General features: G+C 45.4%; 1 protein-coding gene across 2 annotated transcripts in view; it reads left to right on the top strand.

Annotated features, from left to right (window-relative positions):
- The window catches only part of ZNF830 (zinc finger protein 830), a 262,366-nt gene that overhangs the window by 80,612 nt on the left and 158,325 nt on the right, over positions 1–23,429 (top strand). For both annotated transcript variants that reach the window (XM_069219545.1, XM_069219544.1), the window contains exons 4-5: positions 14,938–14,971; positions 18,375–18,637. In XM_069219545.1, coding sequence (XP_069075646.1) covers positions 14,938–14,971; positions 18,375–18,637 — 297 coding nt within the window. The remainder of the gene's footprint in view (positions 1–14,937; positions 14,972–18,374; positions 18,638–23,429) is intronic.

Genomic DNA, 23,429 nt, shown 5'->3' with positions numbered 1-23,429 from the left:
ATTGGCAACAGTTTGTGAACATTAAACGCATATATTGTGAGGTAGAGTTAAAAATCACAGCTAATTTATAGTATTAACTTGTACGTAAAAAAAGATAATCATTAAAATGAATTGAAAATATTCAAAAGAAATTCCCTGAAAAAGCTAAGTTGAAAGTCGGTTATTGCTGTCTAATGTGTTTATATTGGCATCATCATGAAAAAAGTAACCCTGACTCCTGCCCCCATTATGCAATACAAATATGGTACATCATATATGGTGAAAAAAGTCTCTACAAAGTATAGAAGCTATGAAATGCATCATACAACACCAAATGCATCATCATATATCACTTCAACCAATAATCCCATCCGCCTCCATAGTTCCATTTAACATCATATCACAGCAAACCTACAGTCGTACAGCCATCCAACATCAAATTTAACTGCACAAGAGCGATTAAATATGTGCATAACCATTAGTATGTGACTGCTCATATAATCACTTTCATGCACCTGCACCTAGCAACATATGTCTATGCAACCAACATAAATTGGCCACACCACCATCATCCTGTGGGTACACATGCACCATTCTACTCATTCCCACCAATATTTATACATCCAGACTCCCACAATAGTACCACTCGTTACAGCCTTAACACAGCAAAACATCCCCATCATATACCAACACAGTGGCCATCATACACCCATGCAGTGCAGCCACCATTTACTAGTCCTTTACAGTTTGACTACAAATAACACATGGCATTGCAGGCTTACTCAAATAATAACATACGTGATACAGCCCAGGTGACACACTAATACAGGTACTACCACATCCAAAACACGCATACACATTTACCTGCATCAACACAACTATAACCAGAATGAATTGTCTCTGAAACCAATCTCATTCCATGTTTTCTCAAGTAAAAACAGGGTGGGATTTAAGGTTGACTTAGTGTGGTGGGGTTGGGACACAAGAGGAAGATAACACTTTAACATTTGTTTTTATGAACTTTTTTATGGTGATTCGACTGCAGCACAGCAGTTAAAATTACCTGCCTTTCACCTTTTATGGGAGTATGTCAGATAAGTGACAAAACAACAGCCAAGGCCTCTGTGCAGTTCTGCTTTAAACAGCTACCGCAGAAGGAAAAGGGATGATTATTTCTCTACTTTGGAGCCAATTTGGACCTAACCTTTTACCGTACCTTTAGGGATCCATCAGAAAATCAGTGGCATACCTATCACCACTGCTAGTTGGCATTAATGTATCAGACAAAGAGCACTTTTATGTCCACAACTTGGTACATGTTGCAGGGCCATTCACCGTAGCTGCTGTGAACTACAACATACAGCAGGGCCTCCCTGTCAGTAATTAAACTTTAGATGACTGCAACAAAAAAAAGTTCAATACGTTCATGAAAGTAAAAAAGTAAGAACCGTCTCACCACCTGTAGGAAGTTGGCTCTGTATGTGCTATTTCAAAGTAAGGAATAGCATGCACAGAGTCCAAGGGTTCCCCTTAGAGGTAAAATAGTGGTAAAAATAGATAATACTAATGCTCTATTTTGTGGTAGTGTGGTCGAGCAGTAGGCTTATCCAAGGAGTAGTGTTAAGCATTTGTTGTACATACACAAGACAATAAATGAGGTACACACACTCAGAGACAAATCCAGCCAATAGGTTTTTATATAGAAAAATATCTTTTCTTAGTTTATTTTAAGAACCACAGGTTCAAATTCTACATGTAATATCTCATTCGAAAGGTATTGCAGGTAAGTACTTTAGGAACTTCAAATCATCAAAATTGCATGTATACTTTTCAAGTTATTGACAAATAGCTGTTTTAAAAGTGGACACTTAGTGCAATTTTCACAGTTCCTAGGGGAGGTAAGTATTTGTTAGATTAACCAGGTAAGTAAGACACTTACAGGGCTCAGTTCTTGGTCCAAGGTAGCCCACCGTTGGGGGTTCAGAGCAACCCCAAAGTCACCACACCAGCAGCTCAGGGCCGGTCAGGTGCAGAGTCCAAAGTGGTGCCCAAAACACATAGGCTAGAATGGAGAGAAGGGGGTGCCCCGGTTCCGGTCTGCTTGCAGGTAAGTACCCGCGTCTTCGGAGGGCAGACCAGGGGGGTTTTGTAGGGCACCGGGGGGGACACAAGTCCACACAGAAATTTCACCCTCAGCGGCGCGGGGGCGGCCGGGTGCAGTGTAGAAACAAGCGTCGGGTTCGCAATGTTAGTCTATGAGAGATCTCGGGATCTCTTCAGCGCTGCAGGCAGGCAAGGGGGGGATTCCTCGGGGAAACCTCCACTTGGGCAAGGGAGAGGGACTCCTGGGGGTCACTTCTCCAGTGAAAGTCCGGTCCTTCAGGTCCTGGGGGCTGCGGGTGCAGGGTCTCTCCCAGGTGTCGGGACTTTAGGTTCAAAAGAGTCGCGGTCAGGGGAAGCCTCGGGATTCCCTCTGCAGGCGGCGCTGTGGGGGCTCAGGGGGGGGACAGGTTTTGGTACTCACAGTATCAGAGTAGTCCTGGGGTCCCTCCTGAGGTGTTGGATCGCCACCAGTCGAGTCGGGGTCGCCGGGTGCAGTGTTGCAAGTCTCACGGAGCTTGCAGGGTTCTTTAAAGCTGCTGGAAACAAAGTTGCAGCTTTTCTTGGAGCAGGTCCGCTGTCCTCGGGAGTTTCTTGTCTTTTCGAAGCAGGGGCAGTCCTCAGAGGATGTCGAGGTCGCTGGTCCCTTTGGAAGGCGTCGCTGGAGCAGGATCTTTGGAAGGCAGGAGACAGGCCGGTGAGTTTCTGGAGCCAAGGCAGTTGTCGTCTTCTGGTCTTCCGCTGCAGGGGTTTTCAGCTGGGCAGTCCTTCTTCTTGTTGCAGGAATCTGATTTTCTAGGGTTCAGGGTAGCCCTTAAATACTAAATTTAAGGGCGTGTTTAGGTCTGGGGGGTTAGTAGCCAATGGCTACTAGCCCTGAGGGTGGGTACACCCTCTTTGTGCCTCCTCCCAAGGGGAGGGGGTCACAATCCTAACCCTATTGGGGGAATCCTCCATCTGCAAGATGGAGGATTTCTAAAAGTTAGAGTCACCTCAGCTCAGGACACCTTAGGGGCTGTCCTGACTGGCCAGTGACTCCTCCTTGTTTTTCTCATTATTTTCTCCGGCCTTGCCGCCAAAAGTGGGGCCTGGCCGGAGGGGGCGGGCAACTCCACTAGCTGGAGTGTCCTGCTGGGTTGGCACAAAGGAGGTGAGCCTTTGAGGCTCACCGCCAGGTGTGACAATTCCTGCCTGGGAGAGGTGTTAGCATCTCCACCCAGTGCAGGCTTTGTTACTGGCCTCAGAGTGACAAAGGCACTCTCCCCATGGGGCCAGCAACATGTCTCGGTTTGTGGCAGGCTGCTAAAACTAGTCAGCCTACACAGATAGTCGGTTAAGTTTCAGGGGGCACCTCTAAGGTGCCCTCTGTGGTGTATTTTACAATAAAATGTACACTGGCATCAGAGTGCATTTATTGTGCTGAGAAGTTTGATACCAAACTTCCCAGTTTTCAGTGTAGCCATTATGGTGCTGTGGAGTTCGTGTTTGACAGACTCCCAGACCATATACTCTTATGGCTACCCTGCACTTACAATGTCTAAGGTTTTGTTTAGACACTGTAGGGGTACCATGCTCATGCACTGGTACCCTCACCTATGGTATAGTGCACCCTGCCTTAGGGCTGTAAGGCCTGCTAGAGGGGTGTCTTACCTATACTGCATAGGCAGTGAGAGGCTGGCATGGCACCCTGAGGGGAGTGCCATGTCGACTTACTCGTTTTGTCCTCACTAGCACACACAAGCTGGTAAGCAGTGTGTCTGTGCTGAGTGAGAGGTCTCCAGGGTGGCATAAGACATGCTGCAGCCCTTAGAGACCTTCCTTGGCATCAGGGCCCTTGGTACTAGAAGTACCAGTTACAAGGGACTTATCTGGATGCCAGGGTCTGCCAATTGTGGATACAAAAGTACAGGTTAGGGAAAGAACACTGGTGCTGGGGCCTGGTTAGCAGGCCTCAGCACACTTTCAATTGTAAACATAGCATCAGCAAAGGCAAAAAGTCAGGGGGCAACCATGCCAAGGAGGCAACCATGCCAAGGAGGCATTTCCTTACACAACCCCCCCCCAAACGAAAGAGGATGAGACTAACCTTTCCCAAGAGAGTCTTCATTTTCTAAGTGGAAGAACCTGGAAAGGCCATCTGCATTGGCATGGGCAGTCCCAGGTCTGTGTTCCACTATAAAGTCCATTCCCTGTAGGGAGATGGACCACCTCAACAGTTTAGGATTTTCACCTTTCATTTGCATCAGCCATTTGAGAGGTCTGTGGTCAGTTTGAACTAGGAAGTGAGTCCCAAAGAGGTATGGTCTCAGCTTCTTCAGGGACCAAACCACAGCAAAGGCCTCCCTCTCAATGGCACTCCAACGCTGCTCCCTGGGGAGTAACCTCCTGCTAATGAAAGCAACAGGCTGGTCAAGGCCATCATCATTTGTTTGGGACAAAACTGCCCCTATCCCATGTTCAGAGGCATCAGTCTGCACAATGAACTGCTTAGAATAATCTGGAGCTTTGAGAACTGGTGCTGAGCACATGGCTTGTTTCAGGGTGTCAAAGGCCTGTTGGCAGTCCACAGTCCAGTTCACTTTCTTGGGCATTTTCTTGGAGGTGAGTTCAGTGAGGGCTGTCACAATGGATCCATATCCCTTCACAAACCTCCTGTAGTACCCAGTCAAGCCAAGGAATGCCCTGACTTGAGTCTGGGTTTTTGGAGCTACCCAGTCCAGAATAGTCTGGATCTTGGGTTGGAGTGGCTGAACTTGGCCTCCACCTACAAGGTGTCCCAAGTAAACCACAGTTCCCTGCCCTATCTGGCATTTGGATGCCTTGATAGAGAGGCCTGCAGATTGCAGAGCCTTCAAAACCTTCCTCAGGTGGACCAGGTGATCCTGCCAGGTGGAGCTAAAGACAGCAATATCATCAAGATAAGCTGTGCTAAAGGACTCCAAGCCAGCAAGGACTTGATTCACCAACCTTTGGAAGGTGGCAGGGGCATTCTTTAAACCAAAGGGCATAACAGTAAACTGATAATGCCCATCAGGTGTGGAGAATGCTGTCTTTTCTTTTGCTCCAGGTGCCATTTTTATTTGCCAGTACCCTGCTGTCAAGTCAAAGGTACTTAGAAATTTGGCAGCACCTAATTTATCAATGAGCTCATCAGCTCTTGGAATTGGATGGGCATCTGTCTTGGTGACAGAATTGAGCCCTCTGTAGTCCACACAAAACCTCATCTCTTTCTTTCCATCTTTGGTGTGAGGTTTGGGGACTAAGACCACTGGGCTAGCCCAGGGGCTGTCAGAGCGCTCAATCACTCCCAATTCCAGCATCTTGTGGACTTCCACCTTGATGCTTTCCTTAACATGGTCAGACTGTCTGAAGATTTTGTTCTTGACAGGCATGCTGTCTCCTGTGTCCACATCATGGGTACACAGGTGGGTCTGACCAGGGGTTAGGGAGAAAAGCTCAGGAAACTGTTGTAGGACTCTCCTACAATCAGCCTGCTGTTGGCCAGAGAGGGTGTCTGAGTAGATCACTCCATCTACTGTGCCATCTTTTGGGTCTGATGACAGAAGATCAGGGAGAGGTTCACTCTCTGCCTCCTGATCCTCATCTGTTACCATTAACAGATTCACATCAGCCCTGTCATGGAAGAGCTTAAGGCGGTTCACATGGATCACCCTCTTGGGGCTCCTGCTTGTGCCCAGGTCCACCAGGTAGGTGACCTGACTCTTCCTCTCTAGCACTGGGTAAGGGCCACTCCATTTGTCCTGGAGTGCCCTGGGAGCCACAGGCTCCAGAACCCAGACTTTCTGCCCTGGTTGGAACTCAACCAGTGCAGCCTTTTGGTCATACCAAAACTTCTGGAGCTGTTGGCTGGCCTCAAGGTTTTTGGTTGCCTTTTCCATGTACTCTGCCATTCTAGAGCGAAGGCCAAGTACATAGTCCACTATGTCCTGTTTAGGCTCATGGAGAGGTCTCTCCCAGCCTTCTTTAACAAGGGCAAGTGGTCCCCTTACAGGATGACCAAACAGAAGTTCAAAGGGTGAGAATCCTACTCCCTTCTGTGGTACCTCCCTGTAAGCGAAAAGCAGACATGGCAGGAGGACATCCCATCTCCTTTTGAGTTTTTCTGGGAGCCCCATGATCATGCCTTTTAATGTCTTGTTGAATCTCTCAACTAAGCCATTAGTTTGTGGATGGTAGGGTGTAGTGAATTTATAAGTCACTCCACACTCATTCCACATGTGCTTTAGGTATGCTGACATGAAGTTGGTACCTCTGTCAGACACCACCTCCTTAGGGAAACCCACTCTGGTAAAGATACCAATGAGGGCCTTGGCTACTGCAGGGGCAGTAGTCGACCTAAGGGGAATAGCTTCAGGATACCTGGTAGCATGATCCACTACTACCAGGATATACATATTTCCTGAGGCTGTGGGAGGTTCTAGTGGACCAACTATGTCCACACCCACTCTTTCAAAGGGCACCCCCACCACAGGAAGTGGAATGAGGGGGGCCTTTGGATGCCCACCTGTCTTACCACTGGCTTGACAGGTGGGGCAGGAGAGGCAAAACTCCTTAACCATGTTGGACATATTGGGCCAGTAGAAGTGGTTGACTAACCTCTCCCACGTCTTGGTTTGTCCCAAATGTCCAGCAAGGGGAATGTCATGGGCCAATGTTAGGATGAACTCTCTGAACAGCTGAGGCACTACCACTCTCCTAGTGGCACCAGGTTTGGGGTCTCTGGCCTCAGTGTACAGGAGCCCATCTTCCCAATAGACCCTATGTGTTCCATTTTTCTTGCCTTTGGACTCTTCAGCAGCTTGCTGCCTAAGGCCTTCAAGAGAGGGACAGGTTTCTTGTCCCTTACACAGCTCCTCCCTTGAGGGTCCCCCTGGGCCCAAGAGCTCAACCTGATAAGGTTCAAGCTCCAAAGGCTCAGTTCCCTCAGAGGGCAGAACTTCTTCATGAGAAGAGAGGTTCCCTTTCTTTTGCTGTGTTGCAGTTGGTTTCCCAACTGACTTTCCTTTTCTCTTGGTAGGCTGGGCCATTCTTCCAGACTCCAGCTCTACTTGTTCACCCTGTGCCTTGCACTGTGCTCTGGTTTTCACACACACCAGTTCAGGGATACCCAGCATTGCTGCATGGGTTTTTAGTTCTACCTCAGCCCATGCTGAGGACTCCAGGTCATTTCCAAGCAGACAGTCCACTGGGATATTTGAGGAGACCACCACCTGTTTCAGCCCATTGACCCCTCCCCATTCTAAAGTAACCATTGCCATGGGATGTACTTTTCTCTGATTGTCAGCGTTGGTGACTGTGTAAGTTTTTCCAGTCAGGTATTGGCCAGGGGAAACCAGTTTCTCTGTCACCATGGTGACACTGGCACCTGTATCCCTCAGGCCCTCTATTCTAGTCCCATTAATTAAGAGTTGCTGTCTGTATTTTTGCATGTTAGGCGGCCAGACAGCTAGTGTGGCTAAATCCACCCCACCCTCAGAAACTAGAGTAGCTTCAGTGTGGACCCTGATTTGCTCTGGGCACACTGTTGATCCCACTTGGAGACTAGCCATACCAGTGTTACCTGGATGGGAGTTTGGAGTGGAACCTTTCTTGGGACAGGCCTTGTCTCCAGTTTGGTGTCCATGCTGTTTACAGCTATGACACCAGGCCTTTTTGGGATCAAAGTTTTTACCCTTGTACCCATTGTTTTGTGAAGAGGCTCTGGGCCCACCCTCCTGTGCAGGTTTTTGGGGGCCTGTAGAAGACTCTTTACTATTTTTAGTTTTGGTTGTCTCATCACCCTTCTGCTGGGGAGTCTTTGTGACCCCTTTCTTTTGGTCACCCCCTGTTGAAGTCTTGGACACCCTTGTCTTGACCCAATGGTCCGCCTTCTTTCCCAATTCTTGGGGAGAAATTGGTCCTAGGTCTACCAGATGCTGATGCAGTTTATCATTGAAACAATTACTTAACAGGTGTTCTTTCACAAATAAATTGTACAGCCCATCATAATTACTTACACCACTGCCTTGAATCCAACCATCTAGTGTTTTCACTGAGTAGTCAACAAAGTCAACCCAGGTCTGGCTCGAGGATTTTTGAGCCCCCCTGAACCTAATCCTGTACTCCTCAGTGGAGAATCCAAAGCCCTCAATCAGGGTACCCTTCATGAGGTCATAAGATTCTGCATCTTGTCCAGAGAGTGTGAGGAGTCTATCCCTACACTTTCCTGTGAACATTTCCCAAAGGAGAGCACCCCAGTGAGATCTGTTCACTTTTCTGGTTACACAAGCCCTCTCAAAAGCTGTGAACCATTTGGTGATGTCATCACCATCTTCATATTTAGTTACAATCCCTTTAGGGATTTTCAACATGTCAGGAGAATCTCTGACCCTATTTATGTTGCTGCCACCATTGATGGGTCCTAGGCCCATCTCTTGTCTTTCCCTCTCTATGGCTAGGATCTGTCTTTCCAAAGCCAATCTTTTGGCCATCCTGGCTAACTGGATGTCCTCTTCACTGGGGCTATCCTCAGTGATTTCAGAGGTGTTGGTCTCTCCTGTGAGGGAACCAGCATCTCTGACTATTATTTTTGGAGTCAGGGTTTGAGGGACCCTGTTCTCCCTAGATAGGACTGGTAGGGGGGAATTGTCCTCCAAGTCACTATCCTCTTCCTCTGAGTTGCCACCCTCAGAGGGGTTGGCCTTTTCAAACTCTGCCAAAAGCTCCTGGAGCTGTATTTTGGTAGGTTTGGGGCCCATTGTTATTTTCTTTATTTTACAGAGTGACCTTAGCTCCCTCATCTTAAGATGGAGGTAAGGTGTGGTGTCGAGTTCCACCACAGTCACATCTGTGCTAGACATTTTGTTTCTAAAAGTTGGAATACTTTTAAGAATCTACAACTGTTTCTAGAATCTAATTTCAAACTTTTAACAAACTTTTAAACTCTAAAAGACAATGCTAAACAGGGACTTAACACACAAGGCCCTAGCAGGACTTTTAAGAATTTAGAAAACTTTTCAAATTGCAAAAATCAATTTCTAATGACAATTTTGGAATTTGTCGTGTGATCAGGTATTGGCTGAGTAGTCCAGCAAATGCAAAGTCTTGTACCCCACCGCTGATCCACCAATGTAGGAAGTTGGCTCTGTATGTGCTATTTCAAAGTAAGGAATAGCATGCACAGAGTCCAAGGGTTCCCCTTAGAGGTAAAATAGTGGTAAAAATAGATAATACTAATGCTCTATTTTGTGGTAGTGTGGTCGAGCAGTAGGCTTATCCAAGGAGTAGTGTTAAGCATTTGTTGTACATACACAAGACAATAAATGAGGTACACACACTCAGAGACAAATCCAGCCAATAGGTTTTTATATAGAAAAATATCTTTTCTTAGTTTATTTTAAGAACCACAGGTTCAAATTCTACATGTAATATCTCATTCGAAAGGTATTGCAGGTAAGTACTTTAGGAACTTCAAATCATCAAAATTGCATGTATACTTTTCAAGTTATTGACAAATAGCTGTTTTAAAAGTGGACACTTAGTGCAATTTTCACAGTTCCTAGGGGAGGTAAGTATTTGTTAGATTAACCAGGTAAGTAAGACACTTACAGGGCTCAGTTCTTGGTCCAAGGTAGCCCACCGTTGGGGGTTCAGAGCAACCCCAAAGTCACCACACCAGCAGCTCAGGGCCGGTCAGGTGCAGAGTCCAAAGTGGTGCCCAAAACACATAGGCTAGAATGGAGAGAAGGGGGTGCCCCGGTTCCGGTCTGCTTGCAGGTAAGTACCCGCGTCTTCGGAGGGCAGACCAGGGGGGTTTTGTAGGGCACCGGGGGGGACACAAGTCCACACAGAAATTTCACCCTCAGCGGCGCGGGGGCGGCCGGGTGCAGTGTAGAAACAAGCGTCGGGTTCGCAATGTTAGTCTATGAGAGATCTCGGGATCTCTTCAGCGCTGCAGGCAGGCAAGGGGGGGATTCCTCGGGGAAACCTCCACTTGGGCAAGGGAGAGGGACTCCTGGGGGTCACTTCTCCAGTGAAAGTCCGGTCCTTCAGGTCCTGGGGGCTGCGGGTGCAGGGTCTCTCCCAGGTGTCGGGACTTTAGGTTCAAAAGAGTCGCGGTCAGGGGAAGCCTCGGGATTCCCTCTGCAGGCGGCGCTGTGGGGGCTCAGGGGGGGGACAGGTTTTGGTACTCACAGTATCAGAGTAGTCCTGGGGTCCCTCCTGAGGTGTTGGATCGCCACCAGTCGAGTCGGGGTCGCCGGGTGCAGTGTTGCAAGTCTCACGGAGCTTGCAGGGTTCTTTAAAGCTGCTGGAAACAAAGTTGCAGCTTTTCTTGGAGCAGGTCCGCTGTCCTCGGGAGTTTCTTGTCTTTTCGAAGCAGGGGCAGTCCTCAGAGGATGTCGAGGTCGCTGGTCCCTTTGGAAGGCGTCGCTGGAGCAGGATCTTTGGAAGGCAGGAGACAGGCCGGTGAGTTTCTGGAGCCAAGGCAGTTGTCGTCTTCTGGTCTTCCGCTGCAGGGGTTTTCAGCTGGGCAGTCCTTCTTCTTGTTGCAGGAATCTGATTTTCTAGGGTTCAGGGTAGCCCTTAAATACTAAATTTAAGGGCGTGTTTAGGTCTGGGGGGTTAGTAGCCAATGGCTACTAGCCCTGAGGGTGGGTACACCCTCTTTGTGCCTCCTCCCAAGGGGAGGGGGTCACAATCCTAACCCTATTGGGGGAATCCTCCATCTGCAAGATGGAGGATTTCTAAAAGTTAGAGTCACCTCAGCTCAGGACACCTTAGGGGCTGTCCTGACTGGCCAGTGACTCCTCCTTGTTTTTCTCATTATTTTCTCCGGCCTTGCCGCCAAAAGTGGGGCCTGGCCGGAGGGGGCGGGCAACTCCACTAGCTGGAGTGTCCTGCTGGGTTGGCACAAAGGAGGTGAGCCTTTGAGGCTCACCGCCAGGTGTGACAATTCCTGCCTGGGAGAGGTGTTAGCATCTCCACCCAGTGCAGGCTTTGTTACTGGCCTCAGAGTGACAAAGGCACTCTCCCCATGGGGCCAGCAACATGTCTCGGTTTGTGGCAGGCTGCTAAAACTAGTCAGCCTACACAGATAGTCGGTTAAGTTTCAGGGGGCACCTCTAAGGTGCCCTCTGTGGTGTATTTTACAATAAAATGTACACTGGCATCAGAGTGCATTTATTGTGCTGAGAAGTTTGATACCAAACTTCCCAGTTTTCAGTGTAGCCATTATGGTGCTGTGGAGTTCGTGTTTGACAGACTCCCAGACCATATACTCTTATGGCTACCCTGCACTTACAATGTCTAAGGTTTTGTTTAGACACTGTAGGGGTACCATGCTCATGCACTGGTACCCTCACCTATGGTATAGTGCACCCTGCCTTAGGGCTGTAAGGCCTGCTAGAGGGGTGTCTTACCTATACTGCATAGGCAGTGAGAGGCTGGCATGGCACCCTGAGGGGAGTGCCATGTCGACTTACTCGTTTTGTCCTCACTAGCACACACAAGCTGGTAAGCAGTGTGTCTGTGCTGAGTGAGAGGTCTCCAGGGTGGCATAAGACATGCTGCAGCCCTTAGAGACCTTCCTTGGCATCAGGGCCCTTGGTACTAGAAGTACCAGTTACAAGGGACTTATCTGGATGCCAGGGTCTGCCAATTGTGGATACAAAAGTACAGGTTAGGGAAAGAACACTGGTGCTGGGGCCTGGTTAGCAGGCCTCAGCACACTTTCAATTGTAAACATAGCATCAGCAAAGGCAAAAAGTCAGGGGGCAACCATGCCAAGGAGGCATTTCCTTACACCACCCATCGATAATGTAGACCTTTTGACTTGGGACATTCTTCTGATTCCTCTCTAGAAAAAGTATCACCAGCTCACTGCAAAACTAAGGTGGAGCAGACAGTACATACATTTCCAAAACTCTGCAACTTCCCTTAGAATCATTCACTGAAGGTGCAGTCTTAGAAAGCAAAGCCTAAAGAATGGTATTGCTCCAGAATAAAATGACCCATTGTAAGGGTTGCCACTTCAGATCAGAGTCTAAAGGAAGATGCATAGCACCTAAAGAAATTTGAACTGCCATGGTTTATGCTCGTTCTTTAGACCCCTGACTACTAAGCAGGCATCAGCTTTTCTAACCAGTCCTCAGCCACTCTGTGCTTTGTGTAGTGTCAGGGTCTGTTTTACATGCAACCCTCTCAGACGGCCAGACTATCTTGAAATTGGGTCAGCAAACCAGGCTGACATGCATAGATTTTAAAGAATTGAATGCATAAACTGTATAAGTCATCAGGAGGGCTACCGACTCCCCTATCATGTTGCTCTTAAATGAGTGTCTGGTTAGTGAGGCATCCTTACATTAAGCAGTCTGAAAGTGTGTATTGGGTAACTCTGCACCAAAAAAAAAATCTTCACCACAAGAGAAATTGGAAAGAGAATCCTAAAACATCTCTGTATGAACCTCACCTTTGCTACTAAAGAAATAGGAAAGAGAGGCATAAGAAATGATGGATAAGGAAGATCTAGGTGTAGTTTGTGAGGTAACCAAACACGTACATTTATTGTCCATGTTAGTGTTTCATCCTTTCATGCCTGGTTGCAATGGAAAACACAGTGTTCTAGAGATTGTTATGATTTTTTTTTACTGTAGAGTAGAGATGCTCACATCCTCTCCACTTGACCCAGCCTGCTTCCCTGACTCAGGAATTCCAAATCGATTAGTTTTAAGGTCGAAGCAGTATGACGGAACTTATTTATGGTACTGGTTTTACCTCCATGTTGGAGGAGTGGTCGGCTGAGACCTTTATGGTGCCTTAGTTACTTTAGAGTCTTTATAGACACTTACCTGGATGCACATGAATTGCTTTGGACTGAGCAGATTTCATGTGTTAATAGCTTAGGGAGAAGAGATGCTGTCTGCCTGTCGCAGTAAGACCACAACCATAACACTTGGGAGAGGAAGCTTTGGAATTGCAGAGGGAGCGAACACTACTGAGGTACTGGTTAAAAGTTTCCTTTTGAGTCGCTGTTTTAAGGTCTTGTCCTATTCTAATCATTGGAACATATAAAGCTTTCATTTTTAAGGACAACTGTTGACTGCAAGGGAAGAACATGATACTATAGATTATTAAAGTTGCTTGACCTGCAGATCTATTAACATTTTTGTGGTTTTACAAGGCCTGCCATTGTCTTGTCATTCATTAGGCAAACATACACAAGGTATATACTTGTTAATAAAAAGCTTGTGAGAACACTATGTTAAGGTTTGTCCATCCATTTTATATATGTTGCTCAGACAATATTTTTGGTAAAACGCCTGGGGCACTCATCTGGTTGCACAACTCTGAAAATTACTCTTAAGCAAAATAACATACATGATCAGTGTATGTGTAAACAAACTAGCAAATGTTGTGAGCTTAGGTTGCCCATTAATCAGGATCTAAACCAGATTATGATCACCTAAAGTAAAATGATTCTCAGGCTGAGTTGTGTGTTAGTCTCAATGAGAGAACTACATTGGAATTTGCAACAAAGAGCAGAAGTCTTGAGAACCTGCTTTGGAGGGAATAAACTGTAAGAATTGAATAGTAAATGAATATTCTACACACATTTCCAGTGTTGGGCATTTTGGAAGTATGAGGGCTGTCTTTCTTTAGCTTCTCAAGTGTTCTGAGAGTCTCTGGTGTACATATTTTGTACGTTGCACTCTTTGGCGACTTTTTTGATAATTCCTTTTTGAATGTGTTGCTTTGAACAAAGGCCTTTTAAACCCCCTATAATTTCAAGTCTGGTTTAATTTGGATTGTATATAATGTCTGAGGGCCTTTTACAACCCACTTTACTAATATATTATTTTTAATAAAAAAAAATTTCACTTAACAAGATTTGGTTATTGTATGTTCTTTGTTTAAATTGTTGAAAACCTTTATGGTCGCCTGTTGAACTCAGTTCTCATTTTGTCTCTGGATATAGCCTTGACACATGCTTGCCACTGAAGGTGAGAAAGGGTGCCTGTAGTCAAAACCTGTTTACCTCTTAATAATCTCCTTTTAGAAGTGATGAAGCTCAGTCACAACTCACATGAAGGCTGTCTCTTCACCTGTGCAGCCTTACATGGGCAATTTCCTGCAACACCATGTACTACTAGTGTTCCGATGAAGGACATCCCCACTCCTTCAGTCATCTCTGTATTCTGCTGTTGGTGATATCCTCACATTTAAGTTTTAAAATCATAGAATCCAGTCTCTTCCAGCATTTTTTTTTAGAAGTGAGTTATTAGATTAGCATACAAAACTCTGGATTGAAGTGCAATAGGATGTTGGAGTGGATGGTTGGATGTGAAAAGAAACTGTTCAGTTGGTGATTTGTAAAAGTTTATTATTCTTGCTCCAATATTGCGACAGACAGTACAAGGTGCTGGTTAACTGGTTGCTTAAAATGAGATATTTTCCCAATGCTGTCCTAATATAGTGCTTTCTAAACCAAACTAGGATTTACTTTATCTATAGTGATGACCGACTTTATGAATGTACCTTGTTTCAGAACTACATTTGAAGGAATGAAAAACACATTATTCCATCTTCAGTTGCTTGAAGTGTAAATATTCTCAGGAAAACAAATCTCATGACCACAGAATTAATAAGGTATTTTCATTTTTGCAATGCTTGCAGAATGTTTATTTCCTCTACACATAGTGGAGTTTTATGAATTGCTCAGAAACAATGGTGGCTACAAAGTGAGTGTTAACCTATGCCAGTGTGGTGTTGGTTGTTATTAACTGACAGTGGTAAAATTTGGTTGTACGTTGTGCTCCATTTATTTGAAGTTGGTTTAATTGTTTCATTAATCATTTGCAGCATCCATCAACACAGCACAGACATCCGCTTCTGGGTAAGTAACCCATATTTGGGACTTTTTGGTGTCAGACTATGTGGAGGCATACCAAAGTGTGCCTAAAACAAGTTCCTATAGGGTCATGGTCCTAACTATAACTACCCAATGGTGAGTGCCACTGGGGGGTTATTTAAGATAATTATAACTTCTGAATTTCAGTGGTTTTGTTAGTTTAAATGGCATGTAACTGACATTTTCACCTACTATATGCTATTTACCAGTGAATATTTAATAATAATCCAGTTGCAGGCAGTCACCACTGCATAGTTATAGTTAGGATTGTTTTTTCTAGGAAATGCCTTTTTTGTGTTGTTAATGACTTTGGCACAGTTTGACGAATCTCCATGAAACTTTCCAAAAAAGTGTTACTTTTTGACTAGTCTGCTCATGGAAAGTTTCTGCATGCTTTGTCAAGCGGGGGTAGAGGACAAAAGGGCGTCGCAAAAAACTGCAGCTCAAACCGCTGAATGCATTTACACCAAGTTTTGGAGAAAGCTAGATCTTGGTGTAAATCTGTTCAGTAGTTTTGGAAAAATTAAAGTTAAACATGTTTTATATATCACACTGGAGGATTCATGAAGCTGATATATCTCACCTGAGATCTGACTGGCTACCCCACCTCAGCTACGAAATGGTGGCAGACATCCTAGGACTAGGGACTCGGTTCTGAGTCCTAAAAAATTATAAAACAAAATACAGAAGTGGTTAGGGTAGGAATACCCTGATCCCCTAGGCCTTGTGGTGGGATCCTAGCGGAGCCTCGCCTCTTGCCTAAAACAACTATTTTTTTAAAATATTTTGCAGCGAATCCGCTGCAAAATTTAAAAAAGAAAAAAGTGTAGGCTTCTGACCCCTCCCTCCCTACCTGGGTAGGACAGGGGAAGGGGAGGTTTAGAATCTGTATTAGGGGGTAGGGGAGCATAGAGACCTTCCCCAAGCTTTCACGAGGCCCCGTGGACCCCATCCCCTGAAGCCTGTATCTTAAAGGGAAGAGGGGAGCCCCCCTCCCCAATCCTCCCAAGAGGCCCCGGAGACCACATCATCCAGGCCAACATCTCCTTGATGAAGAGGGGGCGCATGGCCCCCATCCCAGGAAAGACCTCTGGGACCCCATCCCCTGGGGCCAATAACTTAATGTAAGGGGAGGGGGCCACTGGACTCCCCTCCTCGAGTCATAGAATAGCCCAAGGAACACCATCCCCCGGGGCTGGTTCAGTGACAGTGTTCATTTGTCTCCAGGACACAGTCTGTTAATCTGCCCATGAACATGGAAAATGTAAATATCTCCCAACGGGTGGCAGCACAAAGCTGCCGCCCGGTGGGAGAATAATAAATTTAATTTCCCTGCCCAGGCTCTCTGGCAGGGCAATCCTTTGATTCCTCCTATCCTGCCAAAGCAGAACAAATCAGCTCACAGGGGATTGGAGCAGTGCTGACTCCTGCTGCACCCTCCATGGGTGCAAGCAGGGGAGCCAGTGGAGCTGCAGGAGCCCTGAACATCCCCCTGCAGCTCCCGACGAGGGGTACACTGTGGGGTGTTTTTTAAACAAAAAGCGGGCAAGAGTAGCTGCGGGATACAAGTGTGGGCACTGGGACACCACATTTTTTAAACGAAACAAGGGCAAGACTAGTTGTGGCATGCCCGGGGTGGGCACAGGGGCACGCCACTTAAACAACATGGCAGCTCATGTAGGACTGAATACCTCCGTCCGCAGTCCCCAGTGTGGCAAAAGTTGTGGTGTGCCTTGAGTGAACACCAGGGCACACCATTATATATTAACAAAACATAGTTTATGCTGGCTCCTGCAGGAGCATGGAGCCACTCTGCCTGCAGGAACCCTGGGGCTTCCCTTGTGGCCCCTTGTTAAAAAAAAAAAAAAAAAAAAAAAAAAAAAAAAGTGGGACTGGGCCACTCATTACAAAAAAAAATGGTTTAAAAATAACACAAACCTGAATAATGAATGAGTGGCCACAGCTGCTCATTTATTATTCATTGCTGCCTCAAGCACCCCATAATTTCCTGGGAGGGCTCTTTGCATTTTTACGTAGTTTTTGGTGACAGTAACACTAGTTATAGTTACCTTACGGCAGGAGTTATGGTTACTTGTCATAACTGTAACTGGTGAATTTCTGGGTTTTTTAGAGTTTAAAGCATTATGTTACTGATCATTTCTCCTAACTATAATGTTACTGTAACCTTTTTTTCTGTGAATATATATATATATATTTTATATATATCAATTTATACAGTTAGGAATTGTAATAGTATTGTACTCTCTATTAAAAACAATAGAAATTCACTGAACAAATTATGTTAAAGGGACATTATAGTTAGGTTAAAACGTCACATAAAACATAATGTATTATATAAACAAAAATATTTAAATTCATCACTTCTAGTCATCTCAAGTAATTATAACTTTAACTTGTTTTGGGGTAGGGCAGTGGGTTGGCTTACATTTAAGAATAGCAGGTGAGCACACTTTCGTTTTTAAAACCAGATCTGCAAAAATCTGTGTTTTGTCTATAGGGGTTTCCCTCTGTGACCCCACCCACCAGGCTTATGGGGGTAGGTTATCCCTACCCTGACACCATGTTCTTTCTTTTCACTTTTTATCAGGACAGGGGAATCAGTCCTGAGTCCTAAAATTGCTGCTGTTACATCTCTGTTGATGTGGTGGAAGCCAATCAGGATGCGTCTACAATTAGAAATTAAAATTGTGCATGATAACTAGGGGAAGCAAATATTGAACAATCTGCAAATATGGTTAAGAATGTAGTCCGGCATGAAGCTCATAGGATCTAAACATAAGGTTCATGGTGTGTATTCAATGCAAAAATAATACAGAACACTATGGTTCATGACAAGCAGTGGTTGTACAATCAATTATAATATGTAACACTAGAGGACATGAGTCAGGCATATAAACCTAACAGGAAAGGCGGTATCAGAAAAGAAGCAAGATTTTGTACAATTTTATGCAAGAAGTTAGTGTTCTTAATCTAGAGAAAGAAAGAAACTGCAATTTAAGTAGTAAAATAGCAAATATGTGTGTGAGGTAGTTGGTCACGGACAGCCACAGGAGGATCTCCTATGAAAAGGCATTCAGCCAGTTGTATGCAGATGGTTCTCAAGGAGGTTGCTTTTAGAAGTATTTTAAAGCAGGAGGCAAAACAGGCATTTCATGTGTGGGTGGGAAGAGTATGCCAGATTCTTGGTGCATCTGTGTTCCTGCAATGTCTCCAGCTACATTACAACCCTTATAAAATAAGAAAGAGTGTTTCCATCTTGAAGCAGAATATTTGTTATTATCTGATTTATTGGTTTGAATCAAAGTACACCAATCTACAGATCACATGAAATAGGAAGCATTGACTTGCGTTTGATTGTCTGTTCTAGATTACCAGCAGATTTTTTTGAAAAGTCAAGAAATGTCCCACAAATATTGCCATCTTTGAAAGGTCCGAGTTTGTTGTCAGCATATTATGATGATGATGATGATGATAAGTCTGATGAAAAGAAGGAGCAGGAGAAGGAGAAGGAGCATGAGCGGAAGGAGAATACAGATGACTCCAGTAAGCAGGCTGTGCCCTCTTCGGTTGCAATAGTTACTGATCTGCCAGCCCCATCACAGATGACAATAGATGCTTCCCTACCTGCAGGTACACTAGCCTTGGTTTTATTAACTGCAGGGTGATTATATCAAGGTTAATTTAAATTACTGTACTTATTTTAAGTTGTATGAGCTTTTATAAATTGTAATTGCCATTAATATTTTCAGGATGTTCACTGAAGTACTGATAGATAATGTGTGTGGTAAAAATGTTTACTGTATGCTTTTTGCCATCTTTACAGAAAAAATGACCTGTGTTAAACATGCTCTGACATAGTTTTCTATCCCATATTGCCTTTGCATCTATGCTGTTAAAAATCCCACATAAAATAATACAGTGACTTTGTACCACCACGTGATGCATTATGGAACGTGTAATACGGTGGGTGGGATATCCGTCACGTTTGGGATGGAATAATCCCCTACACCAGTGTTGCAACCAGGCCCTATGTTCCTAAAAATGAATCCAAATTTCGGGATCCTTTGGTTTTAGTTTCATTTGCTGTGTATTATATACAAAGACTTTTCAACACCCGACTGTGTGATTAGTGTCTGAATTGTTAAAAACATCCTCCTCTATTCAGGGCATCTTATTCCGGTTTTTAATGTGATTTATTTCACCTCAATCTATGTTGACATATCCATGGGGTGGTGGTGTTAATTTGTAGCTCAGTGCACCTGAAGATATCTTCCATTGCATTTAATTTGCCTTCTTTCAATAAGCCTTGGGTTCTACATCCAGCTCAAATAGTATGTTCCACAGAAAATAGGATACAAGTAATGGGTTCTGTCCATTTTACATTTACATTTTTTACTCAGTAGTGCACACTAACAACTGAGCTGGCTTAAGAGACAGCTTACATTTCTTTCAAAGAAATAAAAATCTTTGTTAGAACTAGGCTTGCATTGTGTGTATTAACATTTTTTCAATGATCACTTTATAATCACAACTATTATAGAAACACAAGGGCAAAATAATTTGCCAGTCAGAAGTTGTAGGAGGCTGGCCTGGTTTGTAGTGGGTACCTTGGGTGCTTACACCTTATACCAGGTCCAGTTATCCCTTATTTGTGAAATTTTGTAGTGTTCTAGCATCTTAGGCTGATAGAGGTAGCTATAGCAGAGCAGCTTAGGCTGAACTAGGAGACATGCAAAGCTCATGCAATACCACTTATAGTTACACAGTACTTATACACAAGTAAAGACAATACTCAGTGTTACCAAAAATAAAGGTATTTGGGTGACACAGTACCAAAAATATCCTAGAGACAATACTCCTTCTGGAGGTAAGTATTTTATACAATATATACACTAGACACCAAAATTAGACAAGTAAATGGTCGTAGAACAATGCAAACAATAGGAAATGCTATAGAATGCAATGGGAGAAAATAGGTCTAGGGGCAACACAAACCATATACTAAGAAAGTGGAATGCAAATCACAAATTCCCCTCCTAGACAAGTGTAGTGTGTGCAGAAACGCTGGGAGAGTAAGAATACAGTAAAGGTAAGTAAATTACCCCACCCCACAGCACAGAAAAGCAGGAGTAAAGTACTGCAAGTTTCCTTAGGACACACTACACCTTGTGATTGGGATTTTGCAGCAGCCCACCAAGTCTGCAAAGAACAACTGCTGGATTCCTCGACCTGAAGACCTGCAAAGGAAGGGGACCAAGTCCAGAAGTCGAAAGACGTTCCAGGAAGGACAGGAGCCCCTGCCAACCCAGAAGAGGGTGCAAAAGAAGAGTCCACAGTTAGTCAAAGACCGCAGAAATACACCCTCGGAGGATGCCAGAGGGTTCCTGCGTGATGCAAAGGATGTCTCACAACGTGAAGATCGTTGCAGACATGATTTCGTGTTGGAAGTCGCCAACAAGCCTTGGCTATGACAAAAGTGCGTTTCGCGTCAAAATGGCGCTGGGTGGACCCAGGAGGGACCTGAGTGCCTCAACTCTGTGTGAGGAGGAATAGGGGGCTCTCAGCACTTTAGAGAGACCTCAGGATGCGAGCCAGCACCCCGGAGGTCCCAGGACACGGGGACAAAGGAGGTGCAAAACGCTGTTGATGCAGCACAACAAAGGAAGGTCCCACGCCGCCGGAGAACAACTCAGCGAGTTGAGCATCGCAGGATGGAGCGCTGGGGACCTGGGCCAGGCTGTGCACGAAGGAATTTTGCTAATAGTGCACAGAGGCCTCAGGAGGTGAAGCAGGCGCAGGACACAGGGGTACCGTCGTTCTCTTGGAAGGCAAGGTCTTACCTCCTCCAAATTGTGTCAGCATGACCTCAGGACAGTCTTTCGATGATGTCCACCCTCTGTGTCCTTAGGAGCACGCTCGTCGCTGTGAGAGGAGTCCAAGTGTACCAGTCGTCTTGGAAGGTGCCTGCTGGAGCAGGGGAGTGACTCCGTCACCCCACGGGAGATTTCTGCGGTCCTTCTGGTGCAGGATGAAGACAGGGAGTCCTCGGAGTGTGCACACCGTGGAAACTGTTGCAGTTGCTGACTTGGAGCTGAGGTTGCTGAAGAAAAGTATCTCTGTTGGATACTTTGTTGCTGTCACAGCGTTTCTCCGAGGTCAGAGGACGCTAAAGTTGTTGTAGAGGATTCCCGAAGGAAACTTGCAAGCAGAATCTGAAGAGAACCCACAGGAGACACCCTAAATAGCCCTGAGAGGGGGATTAGCTACCCTATCAGGTATGGACCTATCAGGAGGGGTCTCTGACGTCAACGGCTGGCACTGGCCACTCAGAGGCCTCTAGAGTGCCCCTACCCCTTGCAAAGCAAGATGGCTGAAGTCTGGGACACACTGAAGGAACTCTTGGCACCACCCCCAGGGTGGTGGTGATGGACAGGGGAGAGGTCACTCCCCTTCCCTTTGTCCAGTTTCGCGCCAGAGCAGGGGACAAGGGATCCCTGAACCGGTGTAGACTGGCTTATGCAAGGAGGGCACCATCTGTGCCCTTCAAAGCATTTCCAGGGGCTGGCGGGAGCCTACCCCTCCCCAGCCTGTAACACCTATTTCCAAAGGGAGAGGTTGTAACACCCTGCTCCTAGAGGAAATGCTTTGTTCTGCCTTCCTGGAACTCTGCTGCCCAGACCCCAGGAGGGCAGAACCCTGTCTGTGAGGTGGCAGCAGCTGTAGCTGCAGTGCAAGCCTCAGAGAGCTGGTTTGACAGTACTGGGGGTCCATGGTGGAGCCCCCAGGATGCATGGAATTGGCTCCCTAATACCAGATTTGGAATGGGGGGGACAGTTTCATGATCTTAAACATGTTACGTGGCCATATTTGGAGTTGCCATTGTGAAGCTACATATAGATATTGACCTATATGTAGTGCACATGTATAATGGTGTACTCGCAAAGTCCGGGGAAATGGCCCTGAACTATGTGGGGGTACCTTTGCTAGTGCAAGGGTGCCCTCACACTTAGTAACTTTGCACCTAACCTTCAGCAAGTGAAGGTCAGACTTATAGGTGACTTATAAGTTACTTAAGGGCAGTGGAAATGGCTGTGAAATAACGTGTGCGTTATTTCACACAGGCTGCAATGGCAGGCCTGTGCAAGGGTTTGTCTGAGCTCCCTATGGGTGTCAAAAGAAATGCTGCAGCCCATATGGATCTCCTGGAACCCCAATGCCCTGGGTACCTAGGTACCATATACTAGGGACTTATAAGGGAGGGTCCAGTGTGCCAAATGAAATTAGTAAATGAAGTCACTAGCCTACAGTGACAAATTTAAAAGCAGAGAGAGCATAAGCACTGAGGTTCTGGTTAGCAAAGCCTCAGTGACACAGTCAAGCACTACTGACAACACATACATTAGGCCACAAACTATGAGCACTGGAGCCCTGGCTAGCAGGATCCTAGTGACACAGTAAAAACACACTGACATGCACACTCACAAACAGGCCAAAAGTGGGGGTAACCATGCTAGAAAGAGGCTACTTTCTTACAGGAGTCTAAGACCACTTTATTGCTTAAGGTAGGTTTACTGGCTGTCTGTAGAAAGAATAACTTTGAATGTTCTCTGCAACTGCCTCTAGGCCATCAGGAAAAGAGATCCCTTATCTTCCAAAAATGTTCCTCACTGTGTCCCATCAGATAGCTTTTATCACGTAAGCTATTACTTTCTGCATTTTCCTATATTACGAGAGCTATATCTACTAGCTGAGTCACTAAGCGGTGTGACTTTGAGATGACATGATCTTCAGTCTCAGTAGTTTAGACAGGTGTAGAAGGTTCAAGATAACTCTCAAGTCATGCTATTTAGGAACAATTACTGCAGTTAAATACATTTCCTGCTTAAGTTTTGGTTTATCTCACCACCTATTCATATGTCTTTTGTAATGGCATAGTAAGCCTTTTCGGCATCTATCTTCTAAATATCTTGTTACACGACCAGCACGAAATTGCTAAAGGGAGACATTAGTTCTTTGTTGGTTAAAGCATGTTATGTTCTTTCTTTTAATATTTTATTTCTGCTCGTGCACCTGTCGGAGTTCTAAGAAGTCAGTACCACATTTTTCCTTTGAAGCAATCCTAAATGAAGCAATTGGAAAATAGCCAAATCTTCAGCTGTTTCATACAAGGCTGCAGCGAAGGAATACTTAGCAATTAAAGTTGGAGAGTGTTCCAAATATAAGGCAAAACTGAGAATAATGGGGCCCTGAGCTTGTCATTCTTGAAATAAGGCGACTCAAGTAAGCTGTCTCATTGCGTGCAGTGTCTTTCCAGAACGGTGGTGAATGCTCCAAAAAAAAAATGTTACATATATAATACTTTGAATATAGTGTCTTCATGAATGGGAAGCCATTCCAATGCCTTCAGCAAAAGTGACAGAGT

Source organism: Pleurodeles waltl, chromosome 2_2 (assembly GCF_031143425.1).
Source record: "Pleurodeles waltl isolate 20211129_DDA chromosome 2_2, aPleWal1.hap1.20221129, whole genome shotgun sequence".
Lineage (NCBI taxonomy): Eukaryota > Metazoa > Chordata > Amphibia > Caudata > Salamandridae > Pleurodeles > Pleurodeles waltl.
This window is presented reverse-complemented; position numbering and strand designations above follow the sequence as displayed.